Here is a 15,121-nt window from a genome sequence, read left to right as displayed (position 1 = left end):
CGGTGGTTAAGCAGTCATGTTGCTTGAAGCAGTGTGTCAATGTGGAGGCTGGCCATGTGGTGTTGCCCATCCATTTTTTGAGAGGACAGGTGGCCCACTCTTTCAGTAGGGTCTGAGCAGGCGCACAAGGGGAGGAGTGTATTACTTTTTTAGGAGCTCCAGTGTTGGAATAGCGTCCAGGGCTGAAAAGCAGTCGGTGTGAGTATTTGGGGAGGGGGGGGGGGGGCTCATCTTAGATGTGGAGGTGGCTCTATCGAGGGTGGAGGTTGCAGTAGTCACCAAGTTTTTACTCTTGTCGGCACCAGTGATGCTCATCTCTTGTATTCTGAGGTCATCTTCAGTTCCTGGCAGAAGTGGTGAAGACTGCTGGCCTCGTTCACTGGATGCAAGCACAGCTTACAATTTGCGACACCTTACCCATTACAGTCCTTTGGTTTGGAGCTGATTGAAGTGTCTTAGCCAGAGGCTCCAATTATTCTCGAATGGTCATGGCTACAGATTTCTGGACCTTTGTTATGGGGTGGAGGTTTGTAGGACTCCCTTGATAGGATAGGGGTGCACTACACAAAGGAAGTAGTTACTTGGTAACAGAGTACTTTTCGAGGACTCGTGGGTTGTTTTTTCTTTTAGGCTAGGCAGTTGTTTGAGGTCATTTGATGAATGCTCATCACTCGATAAGCATAGACCAAAATCAGATCATGTACAAAGTAGTTGGCTGTCAAAATTTCAACCAAATTCTCAAGAGTATTCGTAACAGAGTTCCTGGACTCACTACCCTCAGAAAAGTTGTGCTCAAATTATTCTTGGAACTGAGAGCTGCCTGAAACCTGAAATAGAAAACTTAAATTTTTAGCAAGGCATGCAACATATGTTGAAAAGACGGACTAGACGTCGTGTGAATGGAAACATTCATTGCTGGTGACAAAAATATTGTGTCTGTCAAGGTCAAACTTTAGCCCGTTTCTAAAGTTACCTGGACAGGATTAGCAGGCTTAAGTGAACTCAAGTTAATTACTGGATTTTTTATCGACCCCTGATTCTGCCTTAACAGTTGTAGAATCATTTATGGAAAGCCTACACTCAGTAGTGCACAGAAATACCCAAATTGTGTAGTGTTAGTTGGAAGTGACTGTAATCAACTGAGTATAGATTAGGAAGTCTGTGGATTCACTGCAGGTGGTATGCACAGTCAGTCTTGCGAAGTACCTTTGAACGTGTTTCCTGAAACTGCCTCTAACAACTAGTTAGACAGCCCAAACATAATGTAAACATTTTAGACGTCATAGCTGCAAACTGGCCTGGCCTTTTTGACAGTGTCACTGTAAAGACAAGGACTAGTGAGCACAGTGTTATTATAACAACAGTGCTTACGAAAGTTAATAAATCCATCAGGATGGCCAGGACAATATTTATTCTAGAAAAAGCAGTTAAACTGTTTTTAGCACCCCTATTCAGACAGTGAATATACATCATTTAACTCCAGTCTTTTAGACAGTCATTTTCCACTTGGTCCATTTGCAACTGCAACAGGAAGGGAAATTCATAGTGATACACTGCATGGTGGCTTGCGGAGTATGTATGTAGATGTGTTGTCTGATGCAATCATTGATAATTAAAATGACTTTCACATTATACATACGGAATTTATCTTGCATTACCAAACTAAAACATTCAGAATATTTAGTTAGATGGTTTCTAATGATCTTTGTTACCTAACTGTGTTTTACCAAAGGCCAGAAAGTTTATAGGATGTGAATGTCTAGATGCCTTGTAACTTGTGTTCAAAGTAATATTAATTGACTTATTGTTTTTAAAATCCTATGTCAGAAATGAAATATAATTTTTCCGTTGTTTCAGAATGATTTAAGGAAAGGTGGATACATATATAAAGGTCAGTATCATGGCTGGTACTGTGTGTCTGATGAGACATTTCTGGCAGCATCTCAACTGCGGGAGGAAGTTGGCCGTGATGGGTCGTTATGCAAAGTTTCTGTGGAATCTGGCCAACCTGCTGAGTTTACAGTAGAAGATAACTATATGTTTCGCTTGAGTAATTTTCAGCAAGATTTGCTTCACTGGCTTCGTGATGGTAATATGCGTAAACTGTTTGATTTTGTGATTCAAATACAGATACTCACATATGTTACCTGACAGAGTGCAACATGTTACCAGGGTGACTATATCAAGTTACAAATTTTACAGTCCTCGTGACTGGGTGTAAAGAGTAGCAAATGTGATGAAAATTGGAGAATGTAATTGACATATTTTAGGTATTTTTAATTGCAATTGTTTTAACCACATTCATCTCCGAACTTTATTTTTAGAAGTTACACTAATAATCTTGCTGTTGAGCACCTTAAAATTCTCTCTCTCTCACTCTCTCTCTCTCTCCCCTCCCTCCCCTCCCCCTCCCCCTCCCTTCACCCTCCCCCCTCAAAGTCAAAACATAGATATGTGATGGGTGCATTCTAAGCGGTCAGGAGAGGCTGTGTTGTGACATAAATCTACAAAGACGTTGGTGCAATATTTGTATACTTTTGTCGTCCTTGCAAGTGTTTACCATACTGAATTCTTGGTGAGGAGAAGCAGTGTTCTAATTCCCTCTGACCCATCTACATTTAGGTTTACCCAAATCAATTGTTTTTCTGAAAAGTACATAGCCAATTTTTCTCCATCCTTGTCCAATCAGAGTTCGTGTTTCATCTCTAATGCTCCTTGTCCTTGATGAGATGTTTAATTTTAATCTTCATTACGTTTTGTTTCCTTGGCATTCTGTTTCATTGGAATACTTTGCATTTTGTCCTCCACTTATTTTGAAATTTTTGTTTTCTTTTGTTGAAATTATAATTAAGTGTGAATAACTGCACAGTGTCTGAAACCCGCAATCACCACCATCATTATTTTCGTTTATCATCATGATCATAATGTTGATTGAGGTAGTGTTCTCTTCTGAATATTCCCCTGGTAATACATTCTTTTCAGTGCAGTAAGAAACCATTTTAATTATTGATAAAAAAATTTCCAGCTTCCAGCCACATCATGTAGTTAAAAACAAATGAACTTTTGGCCAAGTGCTCCTTGGTCATTGTCAGTTGGTGCCTGTTGTGGTTGCTGCTGCCATCCTTTCTGTTACCTGTACATCACCGGTGCCAAGTCCACCACCACATAAGTAATGATTTGGTTGCAAGACCACTGTGCCGACATAAAACTTCCAGTGAACCAGTCTCTAGGGTGGCACTACACTATCAAATTTCCAGATATATTTGACGCAGTGTAATTTGGAATTTTTGTCAGTTGTTTCCTTCCGTCAAATTTATTTGACCAAATGTAGCACCTCGCCTCAGACTTTGTCAATGAAAGCAATTTTGTTTACCACAAGGATACAAGTAACTGCCTGGAGCACCAGTGCTGCTGCAGCCATTTGATGCCTAATGTAGTGTTTATAAACATGGCTGCTCTAAAGTTCACTTGGTGTTTCTCATCGACAACTAAGCTGCACGAGATGTATTCTGATGATGAAGTACTTTACAATGTTTGCCATCCCGAGTTTAAAAATTAGACGGAGAAGAAACAAAAGCCATTGGCTGTGTAAAGGCAATTTTATTTAATTCACTACATACATATTTATTTATGCAAATAATGTTTACATAACATACACTCTTGCAATCAGAACATTACCTTATGTTGCTGGAGTGGACATAAGCGGTGTCACACGTGGTAGGACTGAAGCAGCAAGGACATGATAGTCACTCCTTGATGCAGGCGGTAGCTTAAGAAAATTTTATTGGCATATACATCGTGAAACAATGCATTTGTACAGTTTTATTTACTGTCTTTGAGAGTAATCCTATGTGCTATGTGGTGAATTAAATTTCATTTTTGTAGAGTTATACTTTAATTGCTGTTTGTACATTAATATGAGGTTAATAACATCATTTATATGATACCATTTTGTAAGTCTTTGTGGGAACATCAGCAGTCTTTTCTTGTTATGTAACAAAAAACAATCCTTCCAGTTAAAAAATGGTGCATCGTTTTTAATGGTACAGTAAACCGTTTCATTCATAGTTAGACCACCTTCAGACCAGTAACACTCCATTTGCGATGTGTGGAGTTGATGAGCAGAGTTGTTGTAAATGCTAAAGGACACCTAGCCTCAAAGGCAGTTTACAATAAGTGCTCTTTAGTGCTTACAAAGACTTCGCACATCGACTCCATGTGCCCAGTCTATGTATGACTGAAACCGGGCACCATATGATAAGATTACACATATTTTGCAGTCTGGACTGATTACTTTTTGTTACATTTGTTTGATATTTAAGAAAATAAATCTGTTTTGAGAGAAACTTGCAGATTTGAGTGGCTATTCCTAATAATCAAGAACATACTATTTTTACAAGTATAGAATCGATATTGCTGAATGGAGGCAGTTGTTTTGAACTTTTAAATTAAGTTGGTCTTCGTGTGAAGCATTGTCTAGAAAAGAGGAATATATCCAGTTACAGACTGAGAATGAGCAGACATACATTCTGTGTGAATTCATTATCAGGAAAGGGAGAATGTTATGAGAAATCAAATTCCTAGGGAAAACTAATTCAATTGCTCATGATTGATTATAAAATATACTGGTAAAACAGCAGAAGATGTAAGAGTTAATAGGTGTAGTATGAGCACTGTTCAAGATTTTACCAGGATTAATGTAGCCAAAATACCATTATATTTTGACAGTAGGATTCATAAACTAGCACAGTGTAAAGTTTCAGGGACTTTCGTCCTATTGCTTGTTTGGTGAGATCTTGCTGTCACTCACATTTTAAGATTTTCATAAAAAAATGGAAAAAAATTTTGGTAAGGACTATGTTGTGGAATTTTAACATGCAAGAATATGTATGGCAAGTGAGATTCAGTCCTAAAGGATTTGCCCCCTCCATTTTAAATGATTAAGAAGTAGGTTTCTGAATGGAAGAGTGCTTGTGCATCCACTGAAGATGGACAACACACAACAATGTACCAAGGTACTCAGTTGTCACAGATTGACATTACAAAGATCTCAGTAGGCTGTGGCCGGCCCATTTTTCACAAAGTTTTGGCTATGACAAAACTTTCCACTTGATTTGTTGGAACGCTCCTACTCCAAATTAAGATGAAAATGGTTGTAAGTTTCAGTTATTACATTTGTCATGCTCTCTTTACCATACAGAGATACTTGCAAATAATAGAAAGCTTTTAGGACTAAAAATGATTTGTTGGCATACAAACACTTATCTTGATAAATCAGAGGTAACAATGATTGTAGATAAGAATGAGATTTTCAGTCTACAACAGTGTGTGCACTGATGATAGTTATTCCACACTATATTGATGCGCTGGTTAGTTCTGAAATAATTGTGGCATCATAAAATTACAGTATCTATACAAGTTGAAGGTTCCTTGCCTAAATAAAATATAAATGCACTTGGCCACAGTAAAATACTGTGTCTCAGACATAGACAGAACAGAAACTCCATTAACAAATTCATCAGCTACAGTTTACCATACCTTCAAATGGCTCATCTTAGCAGACTCAGAATAATTCCATGCATATGAGGAGCAACGCAAATATTCTGATCTCCAGTTGTGGGCCAGCTGCTGAGCACAATTGTGCTAGGGGCCTCACTCATTGTTTCTTAACAAGTCCACAATAACTCTGAGCATGCGAATGGCCAAGTATGAACAAACCTGCTGCCCACTCATGAGCAGGCCACTAAACACAGCTTGCTTCTACACATCTAGATTTCTAATGTGCAAAACATCTTGAGGTGCATGGCAGAGGTCACATTCCATTGACCCAGTTATTTCACTTCTGCCAGCATTCTCAAAAATTTTAGAAAAGTAATGTACAGGCAGCTTCTCAACCATCTGACCACAAATAACATATTATCAAGAACACAGTTTGGATTTCTGAAGGGTTCTGATATCGAAAAGGCTATTTACACCTACAGTGAAAATGTACTTAATTCATTAAATAACAAGTTACAAGCAGCAGGTATTTTCTGTGATTTGTCAAAGGCATTCGATCGTGGAAACCACAACATCCTTTTAAATAAATTAGAATTCTATGGTGTCATGGGCAGTGCTGCAAAATGGTTCAAGTCATACCTCGCTAACAGGAAACAAAGGGTGTCAGTGCAAGGGACTAGTGAATTAAGTCATCAGTCATCATCAGAATGGGAAGAAATTACATGTGGTGTCCCACAAGGATCCATCTTAGGGCCATTGCTTTTTCTTGTGTACATTAATGATCTCTCATCAGTTACACTGCCAGAAGCAGAGTTTGTTTTGTTTGCAGGTGACACTAGTATTGCAATAAATTGTATGTCGAGTGTAGTGCTAGAAAGATCTGCTAATGATATTTTCATGGATGTTAATAAATAGTTTAAAGCCAACTCACTGACATTAAACTTCAGAAAGACTCACTATATGCAATTCAGAACCTGTAAGAGGTTTCCACCCAGCCTATGCATAAAGTACAAAAAAGAGCAGATAGGAGAGGTTGACAGTCTTAAATTCCTGGGACTACAATTTGATAATAAATTCATTTGCGAGGAGCACACCACAGAACTGCAGAAACGCCTTAAACAAATGTGTATTTGCAATTCGAGTGTTAGCAGACATAGGCGACATAAAAGTGAAAAAGCTTGCATACTTTGCCTACTTTCATTCCATAATGTCATATGGTATAATATTTTGGGGTAACTCTTCAAGTCAAACAAAAGTTTTCAGAGTCCAAAAGTTTGTAATATGTATTATTTGTGGAGTAAACTCATGGACGTCTTGTAGAAACCTTTTCAAAGAACTGGGTATACTAACTACTGCCTCTCAGTATGTTTACTCCTTAATGAAATTTGTCCTAAATAGTATATCTCTTTTTCCAACAAACAGCCCAGTTCGTACATACAATACTAGGAACAAAAATGATCTGCACAAGGACTTAAAAGCACTTACTTTAGTTCAAAAAGGGGTCCACTACTCAGGAACACTCATCTTCAATAATTTGCCAGCAAACATAGAAAATTTAGTTACAAATAAAGATCAGTTTAAAAGGAGCCTGAAAGACTTACTAGTGGCCAACTCCTTCTACTCCATTGACAATTTTTTTAATAGAAACAAATGATGTGTTGTATATATTCATACTATTAGTATTGTTATTTCAGCTTAAAAAAAAAAAGTGACATGTTCCATATCCACCCCGAGGATCTCCTCGACACGGATCTATGGAACGAAAAACTAATCTAATCTAATTAGGCTTTTTTTCCCCATTCCATTCACATATGGAGCATGAGAAAAATGAGTGTTTTAATGCCTCTGTGCATGCAATAATTATTTTAATCTTATCCTCATGATCCTTATATGAGCAATACATAGAGGATTGTAATATATTCCTGTGTCATCATTTAAAGCCATTCTTTAAACTTCGTTAATAGACTTTCTCAGGATAGTTTGCCTTTCTTCAAGATTCTTCCAGTTCTGTCCCTTCTGTATCTCTGTGACACTCTCCCATGGATCAAACAAACCTGTGACAATTTGTGCTGCCCATCTTTATATAAGTTCAGTATCACCTGTTAGTCTTGTTTTTTATGGGTCCCATGCACTTGAACAATATTCTAGAAGCAGTCGCACAGGTGGTTTTTAAGCAATGTCCTTTGTAGACTGATTGCTCTTCCCCAGTATTCTACCAATAAACTGAAGTCTAACACCTGGTTTACCCTTGACTAAGTCTATGTGATCACTCCATTTCATATATCTACACATTATGACATCCAGTAAGAGTATGCATTGGCTGATTCCAATAGTGACTCATTGATATTATAGTCATAAGATACTACGTTTTTCCATTTTGTGAACTGCACAATTTTACATTTCTGAAAATTTAAAGAAAGTTACCAATCTTTGCAGAAATTTGAAATCTTATCAAGAACTGAACTGAATAGTTGTGCATCTTCTTTCAGACAGTAATTAATTATAGATAACTGCATCATCTGCAAAAAAATATGAGGTTACTATAAATATTGACTTCAAGGTCATTAACATATAACATGAACAGCAAGGGTCCCAATGTACTAAAGTTACTTCTACGCATGACCATGACTCTCCATCCAAGGTAACATGTTGCATCCTCCTTACCAAGAAATCCCCAATCCAGTCACACATTTCACTTTGTACCCATATGACCATACTTGTGACAATAACCATAGGTGTAATACTGAGTCAAATGCTTTTTGGAAATTGAGAAATACTGCATCTACTTGACTGCCTTGATCCAAAGCTTTCAGTATCTCAGGTGAGAAATGTGCAAGCTGGGTTTCACATGATAGATGTTTTCAGAATCCTTGCTGGTTGGCGTTGAGGAGGTCATTCTGTTCAAGATCCCTCATTATGTTTGAGCTCAGAATGTGTTCTGAGGTTCAACAACAAATTGATGTTCCCTCCCATTACCACAACCATATCATGGTCACTGATACCTGTTTCTATGTGGACATCCTCAAAATGGTCAGGTCTATTTGTTGCCATTATATCAAATCTTTTTTCATAATGAGTTGGGTTCTGAACCATCTATCTTAGGTAGTTTTCAGAGAAGGCATTTAGTAATGTTTCACAGGATGTCTTATCATGCCCACTACTAACAAAACTGTAATTTTTCCCAGTTAATTGTTGGATGATTGAAGTCCCCCGCAATGATAACAGTGTGATTGGTTAACTTAAGGACAACTGAACTGAGGTTTCCTCTTAAAGTTTTCGGTTACATCAGGAGATGAGTCAGGTGGGCGATTGAAGGATTCAGTTATCATTTTATGCCCAATCTGATACTGAGTGCAAGGCAATCTCATTCATCTGTTCAGTGGTATGAGGATCAAATTGGGGCAATTCACTTGGGTTCGCCTTTGTAAACAAACATTTGAAAATGGAGTTAAGTATTTTAGCTTTTGCTTAGCTACCTTCAATTTCAGTTCCTGTATCATTTGCAAGAGACTTGACACTAAATAAAATAGAAAGAAACTTCCACATGGGAAAAATATATTAAAAACAAAGATTCCAAGACTTACCAAGCGGGAAAGTGCCAGTAGACAGGCACAATAAATAAAACACACACACACACACACACACACACACACACACACAGAATTTCTAGCTTTCGCAACCAACGGTTGCTTCTTCAGGAAAGAGGGAAGGAGAGGGAAAGACGAAAGGATGTGTGGTTTAAGGGAGAGGGTAAGGAGTCATTCCAATCCCGGGAGCAGAAAGACTTACCTTAGGGGGAAAAAAGGACAGGTGTACACTCACACACACACACACACACACACACACACACACACACACATATCCATCCACACAAACACCAGGTTATGAAAATGAGGCTAACAATTGTTTGATGAAGAAATAATAACGCTTAAACCTGTGGGAAGCTGCTAAAAAATGATTGGTTATGTGGGAAAAACGGGAATGGAAATAAAACGAAAGTTGTTGGAAATAGCTGAGATGGTTGTTTAATGGGTGAAAGGAACTGAAGCTGTGAAATAGTATTCAAGAGTTTACACGAAATGTTTGTAAACTTGGAACAGTATATTTTATAGCAGCGGTAATGTTGAAAGCGTTAAAAATTTTTAGGTTATGGTTTTGAAGTAAATTACGTATTATTGAGTATAATTAGGCAGGATAAAATGTATGGTAGATTACGGAAAAAGGGAAGATGAATACAAAGTGAAACTACTTGTACAAACAAAAAGAGAAAGTAAGATGATAGAAAAGATTTCGAAATGCAACAGAGACAATAACAAACGTAACTGTTGGGTTCAAATTAATGATGTAAATAGAATAGAAAGAAACTTCCACATGAGAAAAGTATACTAAAAACAAAGATTCCAAGACTTACCAAGCGGGAAAGCGCCGGTAGACAGGCACAATAAATAAAACACACAAACACACACACAGAATTTCTAGCTTTCGCAACCAACGGTTGCTTCTTCAGGAAAGAGGGAAGAAGAGGGAAAGACGAAAGGATGTGTGGTTTAAGGGAGAGGGTAAGGAGTCATTCCAATCCCGGGAGCGGAAAGACTTACTTTAGGGGGAAAAAAGGACAGGTGTACACTCACGCGCACACACACACACACACACACACACACACACACACACACACATCCATCCGCACATACACGGTGTCTGTGCATCTTCAATTTCTATTTCAGTGGATTTGAGTTTCTTGTGTACTGTGACAAATACACCATCTCCATTTTCTTTTTGCCTATACTTTCAATTTTTTGTTGTCTTCAGTCCTGAGACTGGTTTGCTGCAGCTCTCCATGCTACTCTATCCTGTGCAAGCTTCTTGATCTCCTAGTACCTACTGCAACCTACATCCTTCTGAATCTGCTTAGTGTATTCATCTCTTGGTCTCCCTCTACGATTTTTACCCTCCACGCTGGCCCTCCAATGCTAAATTTGTGATCCCTTGATGCCTCAAAACATGTCCTACCTACCGATCCCTTCTTCTAGTCAAGTTGTGCCACAAACTTCTCTTCTCATCAATCCTATTCAATACCTCCTCATTAGTTATGTGATCTATCCACCTTATCTTCAGCATTCTTCTGTAGCACCACATTTCGAAAGCTTCTATTCTCTTCTTGTCCAAACTAGTTATTGTCCATGTTTCACTTCCATACATGGCTACACTCCAAACAAATACTTTCAGAAACGACTTCCTGACACACAAACCTATATTCGATGTTAACAACTTTCTCTTCTTCAGAAACACTTTCCTTGCCATTGCCAGTCTACATTTTATATCCTCTCTACTTCGACCATCATCAGTTATTTAACTTCCTAAATAGCAAAACTCCTGTACTACTTTAAGTGTCTCATTTCCTAATCTAATTCCCTCAGCATCCCCCGATTTAATTTGACTGCATTCCATTATCCTCGTTTTACTTTTGTTGATGTTCATCTTATACCCTCCTTTCAAGACACTCTCCATTCCGTTCAACTGCTCTTCCAAGTCCTTTGCCGTCTCTGACAGAATTACAATGTCATTGGCGAACCTCAAAGTTTTTGCTTCTTCTCCATGAATTTTAATACCTACTCCAAATTTTTCTTTTGTTTCCTTTACTGCTTGTTCAATATACAGATTGAATAACATCAGGGAGAGGCTGCAACCCTGTCTCACTCCTTTCCCAACCACTGCTTCCCTTTGCCCCTCGACTCTTATGACTGCCATCTGGTTTCTGTACAAATTGTAAATAGCCTTTCGCTCTCTGTATTTTACCCCTGCCACCGTCAGAATTTGAAAGAGAATATTCCAGTCAACATTGTCAAAAGCTTTCTCTAAGTCTACAAATGCTAGAAATGTAGGTTTGCCTTTGCTTAACCTTTCTTCTAAGGTAAGTCGTAAGGTCAGTATCGCCTCACGTGTTCCAACATTTCTACGGAATCCAAACTGATCCTCCCCGAGGTCCGCATCTACCAGTTTTTCCATTCGTCTGTAAAGAATTCCCATTAGTATTTTGCAGCTGTGACAAATTAAACTGATAGTTCGGTAATTTTCACATCTGTCAACACCTGCTTTCTTTGGGATTGGAACTATTATATTCTTCTTGAAGTCTGAGGGTATTTCGCCTGTCTCATACATATTGCTCACCAGCTGGTAGAGTTTTGTCATGACTGGCTCTCCCAAGGCCGTCAGTAGTTCTAATGGAATGTTGTCTACTCTGGGGGCCTTGTTTGGACTCAGGTCTTTCAGTGCTCTGTCAAACTCTTCACGCAGTATCTTATCTCCCATTTCGTCTTCATCTACATCCTCTTTCATTTCCATAATATTGTCCTCAAGTACATCGCCCTTGTATAAACCTTCTATATACTGTTTCCACCTTTCTGCCTTCCCTTCTTTGCTTTGAACTGGGTTGCCATCTGAGCTCTTGATATTCACACACGTCGTTCTCTTCTCTCCAAAGGTCTCTTTAATTTTCCTGTAGGCAGTATCAATCTTACCCCTAGTGAAATAAGCTTCTACATCCTTACATTTGTCCTCTAGCCATCCCTGCTTAGCCATTTTGCACTTCCTGTCGATCTCATTTTTGAGACGTTTGTATTCCTTTTTGCATGCTTCATTTACTGCATTTTTATATTTTCTCCTTTCATCAATTAAATTCAATATTTCTTCTGTTACCCAAGGATTTCTCACAGCCCTAGTCTTTTTACCTGCTTTATCCTTTGCTGCCTTCACAACTTCATCCCTCAAAGCTACCCATTCTTCTTCTACTGTATTTCTTTCCCGCATTCCTGTCAATTGTTCCCTTATGCTCTCCTTGAAACTCTGTACAACCTCTGGTTCTTTCAGCTTATCCAGATCCCATGTCCTTAAATTCCCACCTTTTTGCGGTTTCTTCAGTTTTAACCTACAGGTCATAACCAATAGATTGTGGTCAGAGTCCACATCTGCCCCTGCAAATGTCCTACAATTTAAAACCTGATTCCTAAATCTCTGCCTTACCATTATATGATCTATTTGATACCTTTTAGTATTTCCAGGATTCTTCCATGTATACAACCCTCTTTTATGATTCTTGAACCAAGTGTTAGCTATGATGAAGTTATGCTCTGTGCAAAATTCTACCAGACGGTTTCCTCTTTCATTTCTTAGCCTCAATCCATAATCACCTACTATGTTTCCTTCTCTCCCTTTTCCTACTGACGAATTCCAGTCACCCATGACTATTAAATTTTCGTCTCCCTTCACTACTTGAATAATTTCTTTTATCTCATCAAACATTTCATCAATTTCTTCATCATCTGCAGAGCTAGTTGGCATATAAACTTGTACTACTGTAGTAGGCATGGGCTTTGTGTCTATCTTGGCCACAATAATGCGTTCACTATGCTGTTTGTAGTAGCTTACCCGCACTCCTATTTTATTATTCATTATTAAACCTACTCCTGCATTACCCCTATTTGATTTTGTATTTATAACCCTGTATTCACCTGACCAGAAGTCTTGTTCCTCCTGCCACCGAACTTCACTAATTCCCACTATATCTAACTTTAACCCATCCATTTTCCTTTTTAAATTTTCTAACCTACCTGCCTGATTAAGGGATCTGACATTCCACGCTCCGATCCGTAGAACGCCAGTTTTCTTTCTCCTGATAATGACATCCTCTTGAGTAGTCCCCGCCCGGAGATCCGAATGGGGGACTATTTTACCTCCGGAATATTTTACCCAAGAGGACGCCATCATCATTTTATCATACAGTAAAGCTGCATGTTCTCGGGAAAAATTACGCCTGTAGTTTCCCCTTGCTTTCAGCCGTTCGCAGTACCAGCACAGCAAGGCCGTTTTGGTTAGTGTTACAAGGCCAGATCAGTCAGTCATCCAGACTGTTGCCCCTGCAACCACTGAAAAGGCTGCTGCCCCTCTTCAAGAACCACATGTTTGTCTGGCCTCTCAACAGATACCCCTCCGTTGTGGTTGCACCTATGGTACGGCCATCTGTATCGCTGAGGCACGCAAGCCTCCCCACCAACGGCAAGGTCCATGGTTCATGGGGGGGATCCTTTCAATATGCACCAAAATTTTTAGGAAAAATCTTGCTGCTACCAATTCAGATTTCAACCAGCATCCTGTACTTAGTATTATGTGAGCTTCGGTGCTTTTCGTGAGCACTTCAAACCCTTGCACTTTGTTGTGATTGCTTCGATAGTTAACCAGAAAGGGTTATAATCCTGTCGCCTGTAGGAGACATTTGTTTCAATCTTACACTGATACTTCTAGGTTTCCTACAGCTATTGTTATCTGGATTGGACGGAGAGTCGCCTAATCTAAAAAAACCCTTCTGTGCACCCCATTCACAGTCAGCTACCTGAGTAGCAAGCTCTGATGTTTTGTGCCCACGTGACCAATTTATGGGGACCCTACAGTTTTCAACCCTATGGGTGCAACTCCAGGAAGTTGCAACCTAGCTTGTCAGTCATTCCACTTGGCTCAGAACCAAAGGGCCACAATCAGTTCTGGGGGCAACACTGCAAATTGCGAGCTTCATTGATACTCCATGCACAAGGCTTGTCTTCTCAACCTTCTCCTACAGTTGGTGGAATGACCCAAGTGTGGCCTTAAAGCCCAGATGACTGACTTTGTTCCAACAAGTGCCACAATCTGCAGTTGGTTACACCGTGTTCCAGGAATAGCTCAACAACATGTTTAATGAGACCAATACACTGAGTGCACCCTGCGTCCTTTCCTGTCCTTTGGTGCCATTTCCCTCAGTTGTACCATCATTTGCTGTGCATTTGAAGTGCCAATGATTAATAGACCCTATGCTTTTGCATTTGCCTCATCTTAACACTGGACAAAATATCTTTCCTCTGAACAGGTGAAATGGCTCCTACTGGTTCAGTTCCAGCTTCAGTGACAGACACATAAAAATACAATTAACTTGGCAACAGAGAAAGGTATGATGATAGTATTGTACTCAGCAGCGCCTAATGATTGGTAAAGTTTTTTGTCTTTTACAAAAACATCATGCAGTACATTATGATAGGTATTGCTTTCAGTCTTCTGCGGCATGAGCTTGAAATGGTTAGTCTTGAAAATTCTCTTCCTATTAATAATAATGACCTCTTCTCTGCCTTAGTATGACAGTGTCTATGGGATGTGGCAATCATCATCTTGAGGATTATTCCCGTGCGTCCAAAGATTTGCCAGGGGTTCATGATGCATTTAGAGAGGAATAGGTGTGCTTGAAGGTCATAGAACTAAAATACTTCATTTTCACGAGCTATCCACTTTTTAGTTGTTGGCACCTACAGAACAAGCATATGTCCGTACACCACGGCTTACAAGAACACAAGAGCTATGTTACAAGCATTAAAACGAGAGGTGGTGTAAAAATCTGAAGGTACATAATTTTTAATTTTTCTGCCACACTCTCAGATTATATTAATGCAGCATAAAACAAATTAATATGTGTTTGGCTTATTCCCAACTGGCACCTCTATGAATTAATATATCTCGTTTGTCTCTCCAGGTAAACCTTATAGGTACCTGTACAACTGCTCCGTTACTGTATACTACCGTGGTCCACTATTACTGGACAACA

The 15,121-nt window shown here is 39.0% G+C and overlaps 1 protein-coding gene across 3 annotated transcripts in view; it reads left to right on the top strand.

Moving 5' to 3' along the window:
• The window catches only part of LOC126353868 (methionine--tRNA ligase, mitochondrial-like), a 112,081-nt gene that overhangs the window by 15,128 nt on the left and 81,832 nt on the right, over window positions 1–15,121 (top strand). For all 3 annotated transcript variants that reach the window (XM_050003048.1, XM_050003046.1, XM_050003047.1), the window contains exon 3: window positions 1,858–2,089. In XM_050003048.1, coding sequence (XP_049859005.1) covers window positions 1,858–2,089 — 232 coding nt within the window. The remainder of the gene's footprint in view (window positions 1–1,857; window positions 2,090–15,121) is intronic.

Source organism: Schistocerca gregaria, chromosome 3, assembly GCF_023897955.1.
Source record: "Schistocerca gregaria isolate iqSchGreg1 chromosome 3, iqSchGreg1.2, whole genome shotgun sequence".
In the NCBI taxonomy this organism is placed as follows: Eukaryota; Metazoa; Arthropoda; class Insecta; order Orthoptera; family Acrididae; genus Schistocerca; species Schistocerca gregaria.
This window is presented reverse-complemented; position numbering and strand designations above follow the sequence as displayed.